The sequence below is a fragment of the Neolamprologus multifasciatus genome, chromosome 3, assembly GCF_963576455.1.
Source record: "Neolamprologus multifasciatus chromosome 3, fNeoMul1.2, whole genome shotgun sequence".
Lineage (NCBI taxonomy): Eukaryota > Metazoa > Chordata > Actinopteri > Cichliformes > Cichlidae > Neolamprologus > Neolamprologus multifasciatus.
In genome coordinates, this window is record NC_140441.1 from 36,269,853 (window position 1) to 36,294,653 (window position 24,801).

Genomic DNA, 24,801 nt, shown 5'->3' on the forward strand with positions numbered 1-24,801 from the left:
ACAGCACCGGGACGTGAGATCTGAGCAGTGCAAGGCCTGAACGATGAAGCTCAGACGGCTGCGTAGCAATGAACCATTGTTACCACTTACATGTTAAACACGTGCACTCAAACTGCAACATGAGTGTGTGCATGTAGCAGCTGCTCCAGTGGAAACGAGCACTGAGTGAGGAATTTTATAAAGGAGAGTACTTGTTGTATGCTGACTCATCATGTCAGTTTGTGTTTTATTACGACTATATGCTGCTAGTTTTTGATTTATAGTGTGTGTGTGAAAGATACGTTGTTTGCTCAGGTGTAACAGGGCTCATCACAGATGGAAGTGAAAAAACAAACCCTGAGTAACCCAGCAGAAATGTGACCCGTGATGGAAGAAAATCCCGGCATCTCATTTGCTGCTTCTGCATTAAACACGAGGTAACAGCACGTACATGCGTGAAAGCTGGAGACGGGGACGGTCACCCACTGGTGACGCAGCCACCCCAGAAGTCTAAATCAGTCGTAGCTCACTCAGCGATCACCGTGCTGCAGCGCAATACGAGGAAGTGCGCGTGCCCGTGAGCCGGTGCGTTTCTCTTCATTTCCTGAATCCCGCTCCTGAGATTCGCAACGACATGGGAGGCCCACGGACTCCAACCAAGTGAGGAGAAACTGGGAAATGAGGCGCGGAGGTAAGGGATCCTTCTTTCCACTGACACCCAGCGAAGTTCCTGTAAACTTTCTGCCTTTTGTGTTCTGCTGTCCGCAAACGAAACCGCGGACCTGCGAGTTTAGAAGTGCCGCTTCTAAACTCTGTGAGTTTAAAAACGCTGTGAGTTTAAAACAGAGGATACGATGCAAAAACGCTCAATAACGTTGAAACTCTTTCGTTTTGTGGGGGTGATGCTGCAGCGTGACTATAAACAAACACCAGTGGACCTGCTTTCAGCTGCTGCTTTGTAAAATATCCATATTAGTATTTAATCGGACAGTATAGATTAAAAAATATAGTATACATATAGTATGGTATATGTAGTAGGACGGTGTAGTATCACCTGAGAACAGGTGTACAACCCGCGCGCTACCTTCCCTCTGCTGCATTTAAGTGCGGTTGGAAAAACTTAATGGACACTACTGTGAAGAATCTCGGCCTTGTTTCAAATCCAAACTGTAGCAGTGAAGGGTTTATGCTTTATGGGCGAATGTACTGTGAGGATTATATGTGAATGTGTTCTGCGGGGACTATTCATAGTCAAAGGATGCTTTACCGCTTCCTGAAATGAAAATAAAGAAGGTAGCAGGTGAAGAAGGGGAACAACGTGACCTTTGACTAAGGAGCCACAGTGCACCAGTAACAAATGTGCTTCATTGTGCAATGCCAGTAAGACAGGTGTTGCCTTTGTCACCCTTCGGAATAGGTCGAGATATAGCATGAAAACTGTTAACATGTTTATCCCATACACAGTTATATAAAGGAAACCGTTGACATGTCTCTGCAGACACATGCATGAAGGCAACCTGCCAGGATTTTGTATGTTTTTACTTTGATAAGTTGGCATGGAGATCCAGACGACACTACTGTAACACTGTTGTATTGATGGCGTTATATCAAGTTATCTTATCAGATGTTATTCTGCATGTGTTTAAGGTTTTAGATGAGCATTTTGCATTTTGATGCATTAAATAGTCACATGAGACCAAAATAAGATGCCTCTTCTGCTCTGCCTCAACCCAGCTTTGTTTTTTGACTCGTTTTTGGTTCGAGCAGCAGTAACACGTGTCTGACGCACATCGAATGCCACCAGGAAGTCACCTGCTGGTTTCTGGACTCTGGCAGTTTAAAGGGCTCGCTTGCTCAGATGCATCACACAGACACGTACCTGCTGGTTCATGCTAAGTGACAAACTCTGAAATACTGAAGCATATTATTTGTCAGCTAATTCAATAAGGAGCCAATGTTGTGAACGCACTCAATGGGACGCTTGGCTAATGCAGCCTCACAAACAGACCCCAAAATTAAGCCTCAGAAAAATTCAAACGAATGGCTTGGGTGAATTTTATTTTATTTTGTTAGCAAAAATCTGACTTCCACGGCTGAATTTGAGAATTGTAAAATTAGGAGTGCGTGGGTATTTATGCACTTTTGGTGACAGTTTAAGGTGGCCCCTGTGGGAAATGTGTTGGCACTTGAGCATTGGCATGTATTTTTAACCTCAGATGTTGCTGCTTGGTCACGCCCGATCCCATCTGCCTCCTGATGTTGAACGCTCACATTACTTGTTTCACAAAGCAGAAACAAAAGGCTTCTGTGTAGTGCAGCTAACCATTTGCCTTGCCTCTGATAGATTTGCACGGAATTACTTATTACTTACCAACCAAATTTGTAAATCACCTCATAAGTTCAAACTGAGAGAAGAGCTTTGTATTGAGCGGACACAGATAAGAGCACATCCTGCATCAGCTCGAGACAAAACACCTCTTTTACTTTGACATTATCAATTGACTCAGTGTTTTACTGGATGATTAACCACCACAAAAGATGTACTGACTATCGGATGTGGTTTGTAAGCTTAATATGCTACTCACCTACCCATAAATGCTAGTGACTATGGTAATTTCTAGTCGATGAATTACATGCCCACATGTTTTTATTAATCACACTCAGTAGTTTGTGCTGATTGAACTTGGGCCATTGAATCAATCACAGCAAATGAGCTGATAATCAGCAAGAGAGCTATGTGATCACTGCATAATGAGCTGACAGTGAATGAATAGCATGTGAAGCCACTGAGTGAAAAGGTCATTAGAGTTCATTACTTTGTTAAAGCGACATATATGTGTGTTACACGGAGCAGCTTTAACTTAGAAAAAGAAGAAACCAAACTGAAATCATGTTATTCACTCTTAAAAGTAAAAAGAGATCTGTGAGCCCTTCTTAAATCTTATCCTGGATGAATCACATCTTTCTAGAAGAGAATAAACAACAAAGGCTGAGGTGTAATGAGTTGACACAAGTGAAACTAAACTGTGTTATTATAAAGATAACTGAGCGTTGCCGGTGAAATAAAGGAAATCGGTGTGCGTCACATGTAAACAGACGGTGCTTATGAGCCTTGTGGCTCTAAAGAAAAAAAAGCAGAATCAGACAGACAGAAATAAATCATAATGAAAGCTCGGTATAGATGGCTGCACTTCCTCAGAGTATGGGTGGATGTAATGACCAAAAATAAATTCCTGCTAAATAAGGCTTCCACATAAAGTGCAATAAAACCCCTCAGAGCTGCTCGCTGTGTCCAGCTTCCCAAAAAGCTCCGTACCACCAGAAATTTAGGAGATAGCATTTATTAAAGATAAAGTTTTACTGTGGCAGAAGAACAATGTGGTCACAGACAAAGGAGGACTTCCTGTTTGTGGCCATATTGATGATAGAGATTCATCTCAGGAAATATATTAACTTTTTTGGAACAACAAATCTAAAGGTGTGTTTATCTGGAAGGAGGAATGAGTTAAATCTGGGAATTTGGTCATCTCTCTTAGATCAGTTTAATACCTTTGCGGTCTGACGTCTTCCACCAATGGGCTGAGGCCGTCGGCGGGGCCAGGATGAGTGCGGACCTGCTGTTGGAGGAGCTGCTAATCAAGCGTTCGCAGCAGAAGAAGAGGACGTCGCCGCTGAACTACAAGGAGAGGCTGTTCGTCCTCACCAAGAGCCGGCTGACATATTACGATGGAAGAGCTGAGGTCGCGTTCAGTTTCTGTTCATTTGTTGTATTTTTATTTTTAGCTCCTTTAGTACTGATGAGATTATGTGATGGTGAAGCGTTCATCCACTACTCCTACAGTACTGGTTAGACTTTAGTGGAACAACATTCATTTGTACAGGATGTGACTGTAAGTCTCCCTGACATCTCAGTGGATTTTAGGGATTTTAGTTCTCAGACATTATAACAACCTGTGAATTGTGATGGATCATGAGCAAGACGAGCACTGACAATCTGATCATTTTTGCTTTTTCTTAAAGCCGACTTATTCTGCCCATGTCCAGCTCTGTAACTTTATTCTTGAACTTTATTGGAGTAATTTTGCATGATTTAAATACCAAAACAACTCTTATTTATTTTTTTTACAGTCTCTCCTACAACCTGATTTAACCCCCTTCCGTTAAGGCCACCCTTACTTTAACAGAGCTTCTTCTGACTGGCTGCTTCTCATAGAAATGAACGATTGTGGGTTTTGATGACCATATTAGGGATATCCCCTCTCTATGACATCATACAGATCCAAAACCAAAATTGGGGGAAAAAAGGACAGAAAAGGAGTGCTCACAACAGTCAACAACGTGAGTTTTGGCTCACATAGATTACTTGTACATGTAGTGAGTTCATTTTGAAACTTTGGCCATGTTTTATAGGAACAAGACACAAATAAGACAATAAGGAGAAGCACTGGTTCAGAGTTCATGCTTACCTGGTTCTATACTATAATCCTATAGCATAGTCTGGGAATTAGATCTTTGAACTTGCCAGTGAAACATGTTCAGTATCCAGTCAGCTTACTTGAAGATGAAAACTGGAAACAGCAAGCTGGGCTCCTGTTCAGCAGTTATTTTAGAGACATTATTAGAGAGAGACGCGGTTTTCAAAGAATGCTGAAGTGAAAGCTTTCGGAGAATTCAACAACAGCAGAGATGATGCAGAAATCTAACTTCCAGGGAAGAAAAGCATCTTTTTTTATACCAAGTTTTTTTGGCATTTGGTCATTTTATACCAGTTTTTCATGCATGGTACTTTGGATCAAAATATTGCCTTTTAAAAATGACTTTTCTTCTCTCTTTGGTACATATTGTAATTTTGCTTTTGTGGTACCTTTTTTTTCTCCTGCCTTTTAACCTTTCAAATGGTGATTTTTAACCTTTTGGTTAAATAAATAGCAGCTACATGTGGGTATTTCATCAAAAAACATTAAAGTCATTTGAGTCAGCAGGAGCTCTTTAATGTTACACTGAGCCAGAATAGTCATTTATCTCTTTTTATATTAAGTTAAGCTAATGGTTCCGGTTCATTTGTACTGCACAGGTGCGAAAGTGTCATCAATCTACATTGTTTTAATATGATTTATGCCCTTCAACTGTGAAACTGAAAATGTCTGTTTAAACATCTCGTTGGTTCAGGTAGCAACACCCTGTTTCAAGCTGAGTGTTCACTTTCAGTTTTTCCAGGAATGCCCACACAGCTGCATACAGTGCTCATATCCCAGTTTAAATCAAAAATTCTGCTGAAGGAAATGAGTTACATGTCAAATTAGTTCAACAATCATTCGAATACTGCTAATGTGCAAATATGCTATGTCAGCACAAAATGTCAAAGTGTATAAGACTGCAAGTTGGATAATATTACAAAGACAGCAAAAATTAAAAAATGACATGTTTGCATCAACAGAAGAAGTTCAAGAGGGGCTCCATCGAAGTGAGTCGCATCAGATGTGTGGAGATTGTCAAGAATGGAGGAGGGGTCATCCCCTGCCAGAACAAATACCCCTTTCAGGTACAAACACACTACCACACTCTCACCTGCAACCAGAGAGACCTCTTTCTTTATATGCACACTGTCGTAATGCAAATAGACACAAATGCAGTACCATTCTTGAATTGATCAATAGTGGGTCAACGTCCCTCTTAGGGGACAACTAGGACTTTCCACCATTTGGTTTGAGAACTGAAGAAGCTTCTCAGATGAGAGGTGAAACATCTTCAAGAAACTCAAAGAAGTCCAGTCACTTTCTTGCTAAGCCCCTTATACAAATTTAAATATTACATCGTTTTGGACCTCTTGAAGGCAGAATAAGCTCAAACTTGCTTAAATGGTTAAATTTTACTCTGTATCAGGAACATTTAGGAAATGACACTGGTATATCTGGTATATGGGGATTTTAAATATCACATTATAGTTTACATCCAATTATTATGCCAAATTTAACCTGTAACCACACTTTTACATTTCACATCTGCCTTTTTTTCAAGTTGAGTCTGAGGTGTGTTATTCTTGTTGCATTATGAACCTCCTAAGTATGTTTAAGCTTTCAGACCACTTCTTGTTTTGTTGTAAGATTAAACCATGCCTATACAGCTTTGAAATCTACATAAAACTGTGTTAGCATCTGTGTGTTTGTGTCCAGGTGGTGTACGATACCAACACCCTCTATGTATTTGCTCCAAGTCATGAAAGCAGAAGTCGATGGGTCCAGAGCCTCAAAGATGGTCAGTCCCTGTTTTGTTCTGTGAAAAACTAGCAAATGCACATATACAGGGGTTGGGTATGAAAGCTCATACTGTGAGTTTAGACATCTGAAGTACTGCAGAGATGTTTTTTCACACTTTGAACCACAAAGCACAAACTGGTTTTCACACATGCAAAGACCTTCCAGCACCCCTGCACTGTTTCCATTGTTCTTGTTGTTCCTGTCATGAGAAATTTAGCATTTATTTTACTCAACAGAAGCTTGTGTACTGCTTAGTAATTTGACCTGATTTCTCAAACCTCAGAAGTACAATGGTTAGTTCACTTTTCTGTCTTATAGTTTGAACTGTGTATCATTACTGATGTTCTTCTAGAGGTGCACCGATCACAATGGTCTTTTTATTCTAAATAATTTAATTCTCTTTATTTAAACAATGCAAGTATCAGTCATTAGGACTATAAATGGGTGCATCTCAAAGTCTTTCATAGGAAATAGATATCAATGAGTAAAATACAAACAGTATCATTATAGGTTAGGTAGCTGGTTGCAGTATAGATCAAAAACAACAAGTTAGGAAGGGATACTCTACATATTTCAGCTTCAGCTGTGAATGACAGCTCTAGTCCTCCTGTTGTGTTCACCCCCACCCCCTTACTTTAGAGCTCCGGTCACAATTGACCGGTCTGTTTTAACAGCTCTTAAATTAACATAAGAAACATTTTTCACCACCAAATTCAGTTCAGTTGGGTGGGTCAATGGGTCGTAAAGTGGGTCTTTCATTTTGCCATTCAGGGGGTCAGAGGCCAAAGAGGGTCTCCATTCATTTTCTATGGCTATTCACTTTTGACCGGTAACACAACAGATGTAACAACGTTGATAAAAACACTCAAAATTCAACGAAAGAGGTGCTCATCACTTTTATATGTTCACGTGCACAGTGTGGAGGATGTCATAAGGCCTCGAGTCAATCGGATGTAAAACACAACATTTTTTAATTTGTAAATCAGTCAGATTTGACCCGAACACAACAGAAAGGCTAGACTTGGGGACATTGTTCAGGAAATTGTTTCCTTGGACACTATTATTCAGTTTATTCAGTTTGAAATTGAAATCGCTCAAACTTTCTTTAATTTGAGCATCTTCATGAACAAGTTGGACGAAATCTTAAATAATTACACGTTTTTAAATGTAGCCTCACTTTCGCATGGACTGGAAGCAAGTGGGCAGTCGATAAAAAAAATTGTGTCATGGACTGGTGTTACTTTTCTTTCATTATTTATACTGAAATTATGGAAAAGGTAAAGGTCTGGAGTTGATTCAAAAAGATGTTTTTACATTTGAAAGCCACAGTGCAAATGAAACAGACAATCCTAAAGCTGCCAAAATAAATTAATCAGAGATCGGGAACCTTAGAAGTGACCAAATCAACATCAATCTGGTGCATATTGAGAATTTTTAAAAAAAAAAGATAACATAAAAACACCCAGACGGTCACAAGAGACCACACTGGTAGAGGATCACAGGATCCTTGGCATGATAAAGACAAACTCTTAAGAACATTCAACCTAATAAAGAGCACCCTCCAAGTGGTAGACATTTTATTTTACAGAGAAAACTTGGTAAGAGAAAATACTGAATGCAAGATTTATGAACCATGAATCATCTTTAAGAACAGAAATGCCAAATTAAAGTAGTAAAAAAAAATCTGGACCAACCAAACCTGGACAGAATTGCTTTCTTTGAGCAGGTGACATTAAAATGAACTCGTACCAGAAATATGGGAAGAAAAAAGTAAGAACAGGGCTTGGAATGATTTATGATCTGGAGTATACAACAGCACCTGAAAACATGTGGCTTACCGTGGCAATAGATCACTTGCATTTAGTAACGATGTGGGGAAGGAGCTAGATGAAGGGATTCAGTCAACTGCTGCAAAGTTGACTTCATGCCGCTTGGAAGCACAGATAGACAACAACCCAAAACCTCCAGTTAAAGAAAACCAAATGTTTTTAAGGTAAAGGAGTGGAATATTCTGCACTGACTGAGGCAGGAAGGCCCACAAACGAACAACTGAAAACAGCTGCATTAAACGTCTGGCAAGGGATGACAAAAGAGGAAACCCATCCTTTTGTGACAGTCATGAGTTCCTCACTTCAAGCTGTCACTACAACTGTGGCTGCAGTTTAAACATTTCACAAAGTACTTTTGTTCATCTCTAAATTAAAGCTAAAGTTCTGTACTTCAGCTGCAGCTTTAGTGATGGCGTATGCAGTTTATCAACCTAATATACAGCTTATCAATGAAAACCAGTCTCAGATAATCTAGACATAAAAATTCAAAGAGAAGCAGCAGGAAAGACCTGGTTTTGTTGAACTTTTGTGTGTGTGTGTGTGTGTGTGTGTGTGTGTGTGTATCCAGAGATCAAAGACAACGCAGAGGTCTTGGTGAAGTTTCACCCTCAGTTCTGGCAGGATGGGTTGTGGCTCTGCTGCCGCCAGGCAGAAAAACAAGCACCGGGGTGCGAGCAGTACAACCCGTTAGAAGACAGTAAGTGCCTGACACTCATATGTTTGCTTTCTGTGCTCCATCTAGACTTCCTGTCTCTTGACTTTGTTATTAACTTTATGGTTAATAACAAAGTTATTAACTTTATGGTTAATAACAAAGTTATTAACTTTATGGTTAATAACAAAGTTATTAACTTTATGGTTAATAACAACCTGTGGAAAAATAATTATCTTTCAAATGGAGCTTGTAACGAAGGTGGGCTGTCTAGAATGTCTACAAAGAAGCTGCAAGGCACACACTGCTTCAACCAGCCCCCCTCCAATGAAAATGATGCCTTTATCCATGTTTAACAGTCAGGATTTTGTAAAGAACAAACCAGTCTCATAAACCTGTGGGGTGACACTTTGACCCAGCTCTGAAGCAAGGTTTAGCTTACATTAGCTGCACATCTTAGCTGTTTGCTAAGCTGATGTCCTCGCGCTGCACTCATTTTATGTCAGCTCAGTGTGAGCTAGCACCAACCACATCACATCAGTTGCATAATACTGGAAACTAACTAACTCCAAAATTCTACCTCAGTGTGTTAACATTAAATGCTACAGACCTTTATAGTGTCTTTTTGGCTCACAGTTTTGGCCCCCGAGCTTCACATAGAATCCACAAAATGTGTGTAAATACCAGTTTTCATATTTGCTGAATAATTTATGTATTAAAAATTTATTCTGTGCATTGTATGCTGGAATAGAATAAAACAGAAAGCCTTTTTTGACATTGTATTTAAGATACAATGAGCTTTCATGTCCCAAAGTAACAGTTGCATGTTACATTTTTAGATCATGATATCAGTTACACCACAAAGCCACGTGCACATAATGTGAAAGAGGTAGCTGTGCTATAAAGTGTCCGAGTCCACAGTGAATACGCAAATCATTATTGTCATGTGACATAAAAATGAATAAATACACTATTGCCAAACGTAATTGCTCGTCTGCCTTGAGTAACATCCCATTATTGATCCAAAAGGTTCAATATGATGTTAGCCCACCCTTTGCAGCTATAAGAGCTTCCACATCATCCACACATAACTCATCCATGTCTTTATGGAGCTTGCTTTGTGCACTGGTGCACAGTCATATTTGAACAGGAGCGTGCCACAAACAAACTGTTCCCACACAGGTAGGAGCATGAAGTTGTCCAAAATGTCTTGGTGTGCTGAAGTGTTAATGTCACTAGAACTAAGGGTTCAAACCCAAAATTCCCCTCCAGCAAACTTTAGACTTCACACAATGCAGTAGGACAAGGACAGTTCCCCTGGCAACCGCCAGACCCATACGTTGGATTGTCAGACAGAGAAGTGTGATTCGCCACTCCAGAGAACACAAGTCTAATGGCAGTGTGGTTAACACGACTGCATCAAACAATATGCATTGTGCTTGGTAATGTAAGGCTTGATGCAGCTGTTTCCATGGAAACCTATCCAATGAAGCTCCCAATGTACTGTTCTTGAGCTAAGTTGAAGGCCACATATAGGGGATGTCCAAATTCATGGGCTGCATCCTCCTGAGGACCCGGCCTTCGCGGTCTATGTAGGCCGGGTCCTCAGATAGTCGGGTAGGCCGGAAGTAAACGGCTGTGGAATTGGACGGTCTAGCCTTCAAATTTGCGTCACCGCTGTCTCGGTGGAGTTTAATAAACTCGGCCTTTGCTATCTAAAATATAACAGGACACTGGCGTAAATTCTCGATCGTCTCACACTTCTGTTTAATCCGTTTTCTGTTTCTGTTTTCACATTCAGCTGTGTGAAAACCAAGGAGGAACCCACCCGGGGAATTAATAAAGTTTTATTTTATCTAATCTAATAACTTTTATCTCAGCCAAACCGATTTACTCACGAACAAACAAAACACTGAAAAAAGCCAAACAATAAAATTTCTAGGTTGTCTAAGTGACTTATATATTACGTTTAACCTGAGTAGCAAAAGACCGCGGTGATCTGAAAATGATGTGCCGGGAGTTGTGCCGTTCTCTGCGGCTCTAGTGACCCTCGAGCTCTCGGCTAGCTATCGAGCTGGTGGATAACAGACGTCTCCGAAAACGTCGGAGGACAAATATATGATATCTTAATTAACCAAGCAGATATTTGAAGTTTACACAGCTACATTCTCACCTGAAAATATGCTAAAAGTAATAAGAGTAATAAGAGTAATATTAAAACTTAATAGTGGCCACCATTGTTCAAATCGCATTTGTTGGCTGCATTCGGAGGAGTCTGCAAATTTGGACAGCCTTCACCGCGTCGCTGTGACGTAATCGGTCTACAAATGCGGCCTCAGGAGGATGCAGCCCATGAATTTGGACACCCCCAAAGTTTGGAGGTCAGCAATGACTGACTCTGCAGAAAGTTGGCGACCTCTGTGTGCTGTCGTCTCCGATCGCTTCCACTTTGTGATAATACCACTAACAGCTGACTGGAATATTTAGTAGCGAGAAAATGTTATTACTGGACCCCTGAGAGCGACCCATTCTTTCACAAATGTTTGTAACAGCAGCCTGCATGTCTATGTGCCTAGGAGACTACAATAATTTTGGCAATATATAAAAAAAACCCATAAAAACATATAGTGAGAATGTAATTCCAACAGAGTGTTTGAATGCAGCACACCTGCTTTTTGTAAGAGAGTGGTAATGGCCTTATAGAAGAAACTGTTCATGGTCTATTAGTCCGAGTTCTCAGTGCCTGAGCCAGTGACATGAGGACATATGTTACAGGTCTCTGGTGGCCAGAGTGGCCGCAGTCTCAGGCAATGTTTTGGCCTCTGGTGAGGTAACAATATCTAGGAGAGAGAAGGATGACAGCCAATAATGTTGTGGCCTGTGCTAATGACCATTTGTAGCCTCTTTACACTCTTTGTCAGCTGCTGGGCAACCAGCTTACCACACTGTGAGTCAGTATGTTAAAATACTCCCTCGTGGAGCGGTAACAGGCCACCGGCAGCTGAGTTGTACTTGAATAGCATTTAAGTGTCCCAGATAAAGCCTAATAGTTTTGTATAGTCACACACACAGTTGAAGCTACAGTGCTTCAATAAACCAACCATTTCTTTAAATGTAAACCTTTGAATTTGCAAAGTGACTCCAGTCATCAGTGAAATGTAGCGATAACTACATTAATACACTTTGGTAGAGTACCTCAAACTCGTTCGCACAGTAAGTAGAATACATTTGTAAAAGTCGGTGAACCTTTCACAGTAAAGGTTTTCAGATAAAACTGAGTTGCTCTGTTGTCATGGTTATTTTAGTACATTTTGAAACCCTTGATTCACCAAGTGAGAAGACAAAAACAGGAAATTACATTTATAGCTTAAAAGCTAAGGCGTTGACTAGTGCACTGCAACACAGTGATGTGGCTGATCAACAGCTGTTGATCAGCCACATCACTGGTGACCAGAAGCAGAAGGGTCAAGAGGTCAGTGTGAACTGAAAGCAGAGATGATGGTGAAGATGAAACTGAATACGAAAATGTAAAAACTTCATGCTTGACTCGCTGTTTCTGTTCCTTTTTTTTTTTAGTTTCCAGAAAACCTCTACCCCCGATTCCTGGAGAGAAGTGTAAAAAAGAGAGGGTAACCACACACACACACGTACACACACACACACACACGTACACACACACACACGTACACATGTACTACCAATATATCAGTATAAGCCAGGAGCTGCAAGCCTGTAGTCACTCCTACTCCTCCTCAGCGTCGGAATCCTCCTCCTGCCCCCCCAACCCCCGAAGATGATGAGGAAGACGATGAGGAGGCTGAGGAAGAGGAGGTGGTCGTGGCTATGTACGACTTCCCCGGCATGGAGCCTCATGATCTGAGTCTGGTGAAAGGGGAAGAGTATGTCATCGTGGATAAGTGTGATGTCAACTGGTACAGGGCACGCAACAAGTATAAGTGAGTTCATGCTGCATTTCTCTGTTTTACCGCCTAGTTTCTCGTGTCTTTGTGTGTTGTGGTGATGTGGTAGTTTGTTTGTGTTTTTTCACAGTGAGGAAGGATACATTCCAAGTAACTATGTAACTGAGAAAAAATCCGGAAACTTGGTCCAATATGTGTGAGTGTGTTAATCATTTCCCAGTTACAGTTTGAGTTTAATGGCTGGCTGAATCCTAATGTCTTGACCTTGTTAATACAGGGTTTTTGAAATCTGGCATTTACTGAGTCTACACAAGCACACTTTCTATGGACTGAAAGCATGGCCAACCACCAAGCAGTTAAACACATGTTGGGAAACCAAGCAGTTAAACACATGTTGGGAAAAGTAGTCTTGGGCAACGCCACATTTGAATTGAGTTTGATATGTGGTTATTTGCTTAAGTTAACTGTGTTTACTTAATTACATCTTACAGGTTATACAGGTTTCCAAAGTTAAAGTGTAGATTTCTGATCAAAGCTGTGATATTTATATATTTAATAGTTAGACCTTTATGATAAAACCAGCATCTGTATGAGTAGAGGTCACACACTTGCATTGTGTTGTATTGCTGTCCTATAGACAACTTCTTAAATCTTACAATTTGATCTACAAAATTAACCCTTTAAAGCCGGTCAGAGCGGGCACGCTCCGTTTTGCGTAACAATTTTTAAATCCCTGTAGAACTGCAACCACGTAAGCTAGCGCAATAATTTTTTGGAATATGAAACCGGAGGAGTTGTACTTACATCTTATGCTATCAGCTTGTCCTAAGTCACAGTTTCCTTCCACATATAGCTTTGCAAAAATTGCATAAAAAGCACTTGCAGCAACAAAAACATAATATTCCAGAAACATGCTTTGCTGATCCGATCAGCTGTTCGTAAAACTTCCTACATTGGAATAGACGTAAGCGCCAATGTCCGCCATTACCTGCCCATTTTTGCGGAAAATGTATTTTTTTTTTACCTTCAGGGCCTTATGAGCCTACACTGGTGTTTTTCAAAGTCATGTTTGACTTTATGCTTTTCTGAATAGTTTCTGGGATGCTTAGGACTAATATTGCACTGCTGGAAATAGTTTATTTTGATGCACATGCTGTTTTTTTGCAGATTTGCACTATAATATTTATTTTCATTTTTCCTGCAGTATATAAAAATTGGTGTATCTCAAAAATAAAACTATGAAGTCACTCAAAATAAATTTCCTGTTGTTTGAAACTATTTTGTGCAACTTTTTTGTATTTACAGTTTTGAGGGATAAACCTCTTAAATTTCTCTAACTAGAAATATATGTTAAAAAACAACAACAGAAAAACAAAAACAATTTTCAATTGTTTTGTAGTTTATTGCAATTTTTGGCAATTTATGTAGTTACTATGCACTTAATACATACACATTATTAAAATTTGGTCTACAATGGTTGTATTGATGTATAGCAACTTGAAAAGCTCCCATAAATGGCACTACAGCATGTAAAAATATAAAGATAAGCTCTGGCGGACTTGGTTCTATGGTAGGTCTTAAAGGGTTAATTAAAATTAAACGAATCTTGAACATTTATTAACAAAAAACGCTAAAAACACTAAATGAAGTGAAACTAAACCAAAATTGAAACTCCCATGGTTGACTTTCAGCTTTCCTGAGACACCATCACAATGTCATTGGTGAAATGGCAAATCCAGGTTTTGCCACTGTAAGTTGATCAAAAACTGTAGAAGAGAAATTTCGATCATTTGGAGGCTGACGTTGTACTCTTGAAGTAAATGTATTTGCAGTTGAATCGTAAAGCTCACTGTGAGTCATGTTATCCTCCAGTAAACGCTCATTTCACTCTTGATGTTTGGATTCAGCCAGCTGATAGTGCTTCACAAAGCAGGCAGAGCACTAGAGAGTCTCATGTTGTGTTTTCTTTGTTTGTTTCAGCTGGTACAATAAAAATGTCAACAGGAATAAAGCTGAGGAGTTGCTGAGGAAGGAGGTTAGGCTCTCTTTCCTTTCTTTGGTTCTTTGTCTTTATTCCCTCCCTGTTTATACGTACTTCTATGATTTAGAGACAGTGATATTAGTGATAGCATTTTGCTGAACGAAATCTATTCTTAAGAAAACACAAATTTAGATATTATCAGCCCTTCCAGTTTTCTGGATTCTTTGACTAAGGTGACTGAGATAACATAAATTACTGTTGTGTGGATTAGAAAAGTCTTGAATTTTAAACTTGTGGAATCCGTCAACCTCTTAATAGCCACCAGGCAAACTGTTTAATGTTTAAATGGGTTTTACTTGGCTATATGGTGTCCACAAACTAGAAAATGTTAGATTTCAGTCTAGTCTCATGCATTTTGGCCTTTCAGTTTTTCTTTTCAAAGTATTTACATTTAAGAGTTCCACACAGGTTAGCAATCTATTGTAAAAGAGGTGGATGTTAATCAAATATAAGGCCTAATCATAGATGGTTTGTCAGTGACATGTTCTGGTAACTGTTTTACAGGTGAAACTACAAAGTTTAGTCTGCAAAGTTTCAGGCATTTTTGCTCTTTGCTTTCTATGATGTCAGAAAGAAGGGATATCTCTAATATGGTAATTAGAGGCACACGTTCACAGCTGAGCAGCTGGTGTGTTCAATGAACGGACCCAAAAGCAGACACGGGAGAACTGAAGTTAAACAAAAAGCGAGCCTTTATTGGGGCTGAAACACAATAAACAGAAAAACAAGCCGAGATGAAACTTGGGCGAAACTAAACTAAACCTAAACTGGGAAAACTAAATAACTCTGACAAACTGTGAAGAGGCTGAGGAACTATGAATCAACTATGAATCAACTATGACAGCAATGATAACTATGACAAGAGGTATATGAACACACCATCGAACAGAGGCAACAATGTAACATAGCTAACATTAACAGTGCAGTGAATCCTGCTTGTGCCGTGATATTCAGGACTGCAAACCGAGCAGCATCACTGACTTTCAGCTTGTGCTTGTGGATATATGACTGACTTTAATTATCCACAAAATCATCACATTCTCTTTAACATTAAAGTCAGTTATTGAACGGCGAATATTTAAACGTAAAGGCTTTAAAACCAAGTTAACGCTGAAAGTACAAACATCACTACTGTCACATAACTTTGCCGACATGTGGCCAACAGTAATGTTTTAATGTTCTTCTTTATTAAACATTCACACATAAATAAGTGACGTCATATTCAGTACTTACTATTAAAAGTTTACTCTTCGGCCGCCCCGTTTCAGCCATCCGCCGTTTTTTTTCAAAGAAAATATCCACACCCACCGCCGTGCTATGAATTGTGGGATATATGGGACCACGAAGTCTACACCGGACTCACCCTTCAAATTGGAGTACACTTCGAATTGGGACAGCCGTCATCGTGTCGCTGTGGCGTAATCGGTCTCCAAATGCGCACTACGAAGCGTGCGGTCGCTGGATTGGGACACAGCCAGAGACGCCACAGGGGAAGTAAAACAAAACGTATAGAACGTGGAGACACTTGACTCTTCAAAAGGGGAAACAGAGATGTAGACATGACAACACAGGCTTGACAACATGAAACATGCAGACAAGAAATACATAAAACTTACTGTGAACAGCTGAACAGAAATCCACCTGCTCAGCTCTTCTATATACAAATCAGTAGAAGGTTAGCTTACAGGGGGCAGAGCTAAAATGAATTATATCAAACTAAGGTTGAATGGAGTGTTTTCTTTAATCTTTTAACAAGCACTACGGCTGTATCCCAATTCAGGGTCTGCAGCCTTAAAGGCCGCATTTTAAGGCCGATTACGTCACCGCGACGCAACGAAGGCTGTCCCAATTCGAAGGCTGCTCGAAATGCGGCCCTCAAATGCGTCCTTCATTTCCCTGAATTTTAAGGAGGTGGCGGTGTAGACTTCGTGGCCCAACATATCCCAGAATACATGGGTGTGGATAATTTTGCCGAAAAAAATGGCGGATGAGGGGCGCCCGAAGAGTAAACTTTAAGTAAGTACTGAATATTATGTCACTTATTTATGTGCAAATGTTTAATAACGAAGAACATTAAAACATTACTGTTGGCCACATGTCGGCAAAGTTATGTGACATTAGTGACGTTTGTACTAATTTGGTTTTACAGCCGTTACTTTAAAATATACACCGTTCAATAGCTGACCTTAATCTTACAGAGAATGATCAAAGCTCATGTAGAAACAAACAAACAAATGAACAAAAGATTTTCTCCTTCATTTCTGTCAAACAGAGCTTTATGAAACGTTTCCAGCTGTTAGTATCATGGTTGCTAGGCAACCTGGGCAGCGCAACGGAGGCTAGACCGTCCCATTTCACAAGTCTCGCACTTCCGGCCTTAGCGGTCTTTAAGTACACGGCCCTTGAGGATCGTTGAGGCTGCGTACTTTAAGGTTGCAGACCCTGAATTGGGATACAGCCTATGTGTCCGAGCCATCTGGGGTTAGAGTTAGTTTTTGCCTGTTTGGAAGGCTCAAATGGAAAATCCTGAAAGAGGAAAAACTGCAAGGTCAAAACTTTATTTTGTGGCTGAAACAACCCTAGCCCAAAATCTAGTCTGTCGGTGGCCTGGTGTATGTTGAGAGGTTAAACAAAAATATTCTTTGATTATTTTAATATCAATAACTAGCATAAATCTTATTTAGTTTTCAGCCTTTGTTTCTGTGCCATGCCCTCCAGGATAAAGAAGGAGCCTTCATTATTAGAAACTCCAGCACCCCAGGAACCTACACTGTTTCGCTCTACACCAAGTCTTCAGGGTAATTCTGCACATGTGTGGTAGTTATAATTTTTATGTAATAAAAGCTGGTGTAACTTGATTTACACTGTGGTTATGTTGTATTTGTAGGGATGGAGGTGCAGCTATTAAACATTACCACATCAAGGAGACACAAACCGTACCAAAACACTTCTACCTGGCTGAGAAACACCTCTTCAGCTCCATCCCGGACCTGATCGAATACCACAAACATAATGCAGCAGGTAACCAACACACAATTTGTGTAGACTATTAAACAGTGACTTAAGCTAAATGCATTACGGTGCTTTTCTGACCCTCTGAGGCCTAAAACATCAATGGTGACAGTGACGTGCCCCAGACCCACCCCCTAACACTAACCCTGTGTTACAGAGATGGGACGAAGTACTGTTCTGGTAAAAATATAAATGATATTTTATGCATATCAGCTGATTATTTATTTTGATCCCTGCTTTTCAAAACTCAGGAGACTTACTTTGGTCGCCCTGTCCGCATTGGGCGGCAAATCCCCGCCAGCGTACTCGATCAGCTGCGGCTGGCCTCATCCCATGCAATGTCTAAGGCACGTAAATCATCAAGGAAAGTCCTCCGCCTTTTTGTATGGGCGTGGCCTGGTTTGCATCTTCCATGGGGTGGGTTCCACGTGATGGCAGTCTTGGGCAGTCTGTGCGGGAATTGGCATAGAATGTGACCTCCAAAGTCACAATGCCATGGAGGGGACGTGTTGCAGTCCGATGGTTGCTATCCGACACACAACATCATTCATGGTCAGCATCTCTGTTGCTTGCAAGGATGCTGCCCAGGTAGGTGAATTGATTCACCTCCTCCAGCGGTTGCAGTGCTACCATAATGGGGTCCTGTGTTGTCATGTAACCAATCCTCATGGCCTTGGTCTTGTTCCCACTGATCCGCAAGCCCACGTTGGCTCTTGCTCCAAGTTTGATGTCATGGTTTTCATGTTCTTCTGGACGTCAGCCAACACAGCGATGTCATCCATGAAGCCGAGGTCCGTCAGATGTGTTGGTGGATGCCAAGGTATCCCAAAGCCATCCATGGCCATGGCAGTCCGCAAAACAAAGTTGATGGTGAGAAGGAAGAGTAGGGGAGAGAGAATGCACTGGTTCAGGGTCTCTTTGAAGTGTTTCAGAGGGCATCTTCTTCCTGTTTGGTCAGCAGCAGCTTGATATTCTTTTTTTGACAGGTACTCGCTGCCCACTCTTTGCACCAGTGAGTTCACGGACAATGTGATGGAGGGTCTTCGTGTCAAACTCAGGAAAACAAAACTTCAGCAGGGAAAACATTGTTGGGTTTTTCTCTGTTGTAATCGCTGTAAATCAGCTGATTATACTTCTGATTATACATCTGCTGATGGCTTAGATGGCTATATGGCTTCATATAGTCAGTGCTTTTCAAGCTAATTTAGTGAACTTACAGTTGCTGCAAGACACTTTGCAATCAGTTATGGGAATAAGGGCGTTAAAAGTAATGGTGTTATACGGTTAAAGTTGCCTTTAGTTTACCGGGAGCTTGGGGGGGGGGTGAAACAAACAAATGAGTGCTGCTGATTGGTTGAGAAAGAAAGGTAGTCATGTTAAACATGACCAATTTAAGATATCAAAGCAACAAGATGCTATGTCAGCCCAAGACAACCCTGAGTGTCCATTTTTGTGTTAAAAGTGGGGATTTTGAGACGTGAGATGTGACTTTTAGCGTGTTTGGAGTCTAAAGTTAGTTTGTTGCGTTGTGTTGTGTAGTGTAATTGATAGTTTTGTTGTGTGTCAGAACAATAGTGCGACTGCTGAATATCACAGAGGAGTGATACACCTCCTGCTGTCAGGCCTACAGGTATCAGGCTTGTGATGTTCTCCTTTATCTTACAGTGGACAGAAATGATGTTTTGGACTGGCACAAATAATTTGAGTGCCATCTTATTTGATGCAGAACACCTGATTGTTTTGTAAATACTTTGAAATGTTAATTACAAAATGCCTTCTTTGCATTTTTAGGTAAATAGCTGCATATAACCTTTGTTTTTAAAATTTACAATTTATATTTGCATTTCAAGTTATGAAAATCATTCGGTAAACATGTTTGTGTTTTTTACAGTGAAAAATATCACTTTTTTCTACTCAGATTTTAAGCTTTTAGTCTGAATGAAAAAACAACTATAAATTCAGACGTGAGGTTGTGCTGAAAAGAATGATACTAAAGAAGGAAAGGTAAATATTTTTTAAAGGTAAAATGTAGAAGTAAAACGTAGTCGAAAACGGCCAATTGTACCATGGACCTGGTTAAACATTTTTTTAAGTATCACAATAGTTACTTTTCCTAGTAATCAGTTACTTTTATAAAATTGTGACTCAGTTACATTTTGAAGAAGTAACTACTAACTATAACTAATTACTTTTTCAAAGTAATTTGCCCAACACTTTGCAAGAAATACTATAATATGATATGATATATAAAGGTATTAATGTAGAAAGAAATTGTTTTCTGACAACATTAGATTTGGCCGGAATTGAGAATTATTCTTCCAACTTATTGAAAGTTGTGTCATCCATCCATTCATCATCTTCCACTTATCCAGTCAAGGGTACTGTATCCCAACTGCAAATCTGTAACAGGGGTTAAATAGTTTACAGTTTAAAAAGAAGTTCTTTAGGTTCTTTGTGCTTACCATGTTCAGTTTTAAAGAAAATTAATATTACACAGTACTTAGACTTAGCCTTTAATTTGAGCAGTTTTACCTCACTACTGAAAGTAGTGTGTGTGTATAGTAGTAGGATGTTGCAGGGTCTTCACCTTACAACATAAAGTGCCTTGAGGCAACTGCTGTTGTTGCCCCAAGGCAGGTCTGCCATCACGCTTGCTTTTTCTAGTCACAGGTCAAAAGAAGTTAAGTTCATAGAGTGATGCAATCGTGCATCTGAAACGGTAGAAAGTTCAAGCTCGTTTGCACAGTTTTCTGAAAAGAACAATTTGTGAACTTGTGAATTTGTGCTTATTTGTGTTGACTGCTGCCATCATGAGAACAGTTTAACTCTGACAGCTGAGAATAAAGGCAAAGCTTTGAAGTATCATTTAAGCCTCACCTATACCGATCTAGATAATGACTCAAAAATGTTGAATGTGGATACATGTGATGGAAAGCTTCCTTTTCTGGGCTCCCCTCTTAGCCTATCATGAAGGGCTCTCTGGTAAAGTTTATATTTATATCTCTCTACGTGTCTCTTTTAGGTCTTGTAGCCAGGTTGAGATATCCTGTTGGAAAACAAGACAAATCAGCTCCGTCCACTGCTGGCTTCAGCTATGGTGAGTCTTTACGATGAACTGTGTATCTTTAAACAAATAATGCTCTTACCTTTCTTACCCTTTCCATGTATCAAATGCTCTTTATTGAACTAACATTAAAAATTAACCATTGCTTGATTGATGCTAGCTTGAGTACAGACTAGAGTTTACTTGGTAGGAGTTATCGTGTGCTCTTGTAACTTTTGACATTTTTTCCTTTCAGAAAAGTGGGAGATTGACCCCAATGAACTAACCTTCATGAAGGAGCTGGGCTGCGGTCAGTTTGGAGTAGTGAGGCTCGGCAAGTGGAGAGCTCAACACAAAGTGGCCATCAAGGCGTTAAAGGAGGGAGCCATGTATGAGGAAGACTTCATTGAGGAGGCCAAGGTTATGATGTAAGTAAGGAAAAGGTCAAAGTCATACTGGATGAGGAAATGGTGTGAGAAAGAGGGATTATTGCAGGTCTATTCAAAAACAGCACAGATGAAGTCGTCCTTCACCTGTACTACCACCTGGTGGAGTTTAAAAAGTCCTACAGCAATATTTCACCTACACCTTATCTATGTGCCTCCATAGTTTATAGTGGTTTACAAATTCACCTCATAAGTGAAAGATTCCAGCATTGTCCTGGGAGACGACACATCCTTTCACTGTGTGAAAATCTGCCACATCAAACATGTGGAGCTACCTAGTGTGGTGACCGCTTGCGGAAAAGGGAGCAGCCAAAAGGAGCTTTCCTTATCTTTTCTCTGTCAAGTAGAAGGTTGTCTCAGAACAAGTAGAGAAAAGATGAAGCAATCAAATATGACAAAGGAGGAACTGAAATCTGTAACCGACTCTTCACATTTGAGACTCTTTGACCAATAAATATTTGAAACTGCTGCTTGGAAAATGTCATTTCCATTTTACAAAACCAACTCCCCTCTCCAGGAAACTGTCCCACCCCAAACTGGTACAGTTGTATGGGGTGTGCAGCCAGCAGCGGCCAATCTACATTGTCACGGAGTTCATGGAGCAGGGCTGCCTGCTGAACTACCTCAGGCAGCGGCGGGGCAGCTTTAACCAGGGGTGCTTGCTGAGTATCTGTTTGGATGTCTGCGAGGGCATGGCACACCTGGAAGCCAACGGCTTCATCCACAGAGACTTGGTAACTTCAAGCTTGGCTTGTCGTTGGGAAACTGTTAAATCCATCACTAAGTAGATTGAGCTGCTAAGTACTTTTAGTCATATGTTTTGATTCCATCCTCTTCTGTTGTTCTTCGTTTTCTAAAGGCAGCCAGAAACTGTCTGGTAAACGACTCTCTAGTGGTGAAAGTGTCTGACTTTGGCATGACCAGGTATAAGTTTCCCTCCAGTTATAAATGACTCGCATCAAGTCAGCAGATAAATAAATAAAAATAAAAGCGTCTGATATCACTAAATGGTTTAAATGCAGATACGTGTTAGATGATCAGTACACCAGCTCATCGGGCGCCAAGTTTCCTGTGAAGTGGTCACCTCCTGAAGTCTTTAACTTTTGCAGATACAGCAGCAAGTCGGATGTCTGGTCATACGGTGAGCTGGAACTTTTTTCCACTTAGTTTAACAGACAGAAATTGTCTCAGCGCTCATAAAAAAAATCGCCTCTCTGTGTTTCTCCAGGTGTGTTGATGTGGGAGGTCTTCACAGAGGGTCGGATGCCATTTGAGCAAAGCCACAACCATGAGGTGGTGACATTAGTTACACAGGGTCATCGCCTGTACAGGCCCAAAATGGCCAAGCCTGCCATCTATGACACCATGCAGATGTGTTGGTATGAGGTGAGTAAAAAATGGGAAGTAAATTTTTCATATGAGGCTTTTTTTTTTTTTTTTTTTTTTTTTTTAGTAAATATTTTAGGTTTCAGTTTGTTGTCTTTTATTTTTTATAATTTTTTATTTTTTTAAATTATTTTTTAGCTTTTATTTTTATATTGATAGTGTTTTATACTATTTTTATACCATTTTATTTTATTAGTATTCAAATTAATATGGTCTAGTACACCGTATGCCCCCCTTTAGACTCACCGCTGTTCACTTCCATGTAAAATAGGACGGCTGTCATCAGCCTTCAGCAAGCTGTATAATTTAAACATGATATCAGACCATGTTAAAAGTTCTTCTGCATATTTTTATACAACATCTGAAAGCTTACTGCAGATTTTTCTCTGCGTAAAACAAATGGCGGTGGATGGAGTAACGGCTCCGCCTTTTTGCACTTCCGGTGTGTAAGCGGACTCCGGCTCCACGTTAAACTGTGGCAGCGTCATCATCGCTGCTGTTGTGTTATGAGTGTTAATGTTTAAAACTGGAGGCTGTGTGGGCTTAATGTTGTCAAACTTTTTATTCACACGTTGCTCTGAAATAAGTTTGTATTGCAGGTCTGTTTTTAGTCACGAATGTGGGTGAAACACTCACGTTTCCATGGTGACAATGGCGTGCTACCAAGCCTTGCCCTAAACGAAGCATCAAAACCAAGATTTAGTGCTTAGAATTGTTTATAATCATCTTACTCTGTGAATAGTTGCAGCTCTAGATTACAATAACACTTTACCTTGGAACACATTGCATGAAACACAAAAATCATAATGCGATAATTTGTTTTGCTTTTTGACCTCTACTGACCTTTTTAGCTCAGCCGATTCTAACAGTGGTTTACTAATGGAGAAGTGAGAGCGCCTTGTTGCCTTGGGATTATGTGTCAATCATTGTTATTAAAATATACAACAACGCAAACATGAATGACTTGAACAAGAAAAACTCCCAATTTTTTTTAATTTATTTATTTTTTTGGTACATGCACAAAAGCTGAACATTGACTCATTTAAAAATGCTTTTTCATATGGATAATTGGAAATGTCTCGTGATACGAGAACCCATCATCTTACATGATATAAACATGTAAAAGTCCTGTATTCAAATATCTTTTGTCTTTTCTCGCTCTCTGCAGAAGCCAGAGGACCGTCCCTCATTCGCCAATCTTTGCGTAATGATCTCCGAAGCTCTGGAGGATGACGAGGCAACTCCAAACTGACCAGTCAGCTGCTCACACCCTCCATGGCTGCCATTCAGGAGCCACATCTAAAATGCCAGGCAATGGTGCTTTATTGTGATTGGAATGGACCGATGAACTAAATGAGGAGGAAGGACCAATCGCACCAGTTCTAAACTCATTCTCCGCTCACTAAATCACATCAGCTCACAGCCATGAACACCTGCACCAGCAGTACTAAAGACAAACGTTCACATCACATGTTGGCGGTATTTCAAGATGACTCACAGGGATGAACTGACAGCAACAATGAAGACACATAACGACAGGCTCTGCATGTACGATGCATTATTTGCTGACATGTTTCCTCCCACTCAGACACGAACAGGAAGCCGTTTGGTCAGAGACCTGTCAGCAAGAAAAAGCCACAAAGTATTTTTTTGTCAAGCTTAAGTTTCCATTAACTTTATACTCATTTGTGTTGCTCTGACATCCATCAGGTCTACAGCAACCCATCTAGTGTCAATGTTGGGTTTGTTCTGACCCATGCTAAATAAACAAACTTTTCAAATAGTGAATCTCATTATATTTGTTCTGGTAAAAGCTTTTCCATTGTTTCCTAAATAAAATAGTGGATTCTAATGAAACCCTGACCCTAACAGTAGAGGGGTCACCATTGAACTAACCTTTTAAAGTCAAAATATGGAACGTTTGCTTTATAAAAACTGCTCTCCCAAGTCTTTGAAATTCAAATCATAGGATTGTGTTTCGTGTTGGGACTCAGGTTGGGGTCGTCACTGATGACCTAGACCTCACAGAGTTAAGGGAGTTACCCGTGTGTGCTCTTTATGTTGTGTACTTCCCCATCACATCCCACACATAATATGTATAATGCAATGCATAACATTAGAGTACTGTAGAAAATAAATAAATAAATAATTGTGTTACTTTTACAACTAAAAAATATAATAAAAGTTATACCATGTCAACATGCTGCAAGGCCAGTTTTCATTCTGTGATAACAAA

General features: G+C 40.1%; 1 protein-coding gene across 1 annotated transcript; it reads left to right on the forward strand.

Moving 5' to 3' along the window:
• tec (tec protein tyrosine kinase) lies at window positions 1-24,715 on the forward strand. Its single transcript, XM_085141832.1, has 18 exons — window positions 1-670; window positions 3,516-3,719; window positions 5,417-5,521; window positions 6,153-6,234; window positions 8,634-8,762; window positions 12,294-12,346; window positions 12,474-12,673; window positions 12,768-12,833; window positions 14,618-14,672; window positions 17,397-17,476; window positions 17,566-17,699; window positions 20,713-20,787; window positions 20,990-21,161; window positions 21,697-21,913; window positions 22,039-22,103; window positions 22,202-22,320; window positions 22,408-22,565; window positions 23,734-24,715. The coding sequence occupies exons 2-18, from the start codon at window positions 3,582-3,584 to the stop codon at window positions 23,815-23,817; spliced, it is 1,932 nt and encodes a 643-aa protein (XP_084997958.1). The 5' UTR covers window positions 1-670; window positions 3,516-3,581; the 3' UTR covers window positions 23,818-24,715.
• Window positions 24,716-24,801: the final 86 nt, after the last annotated feature.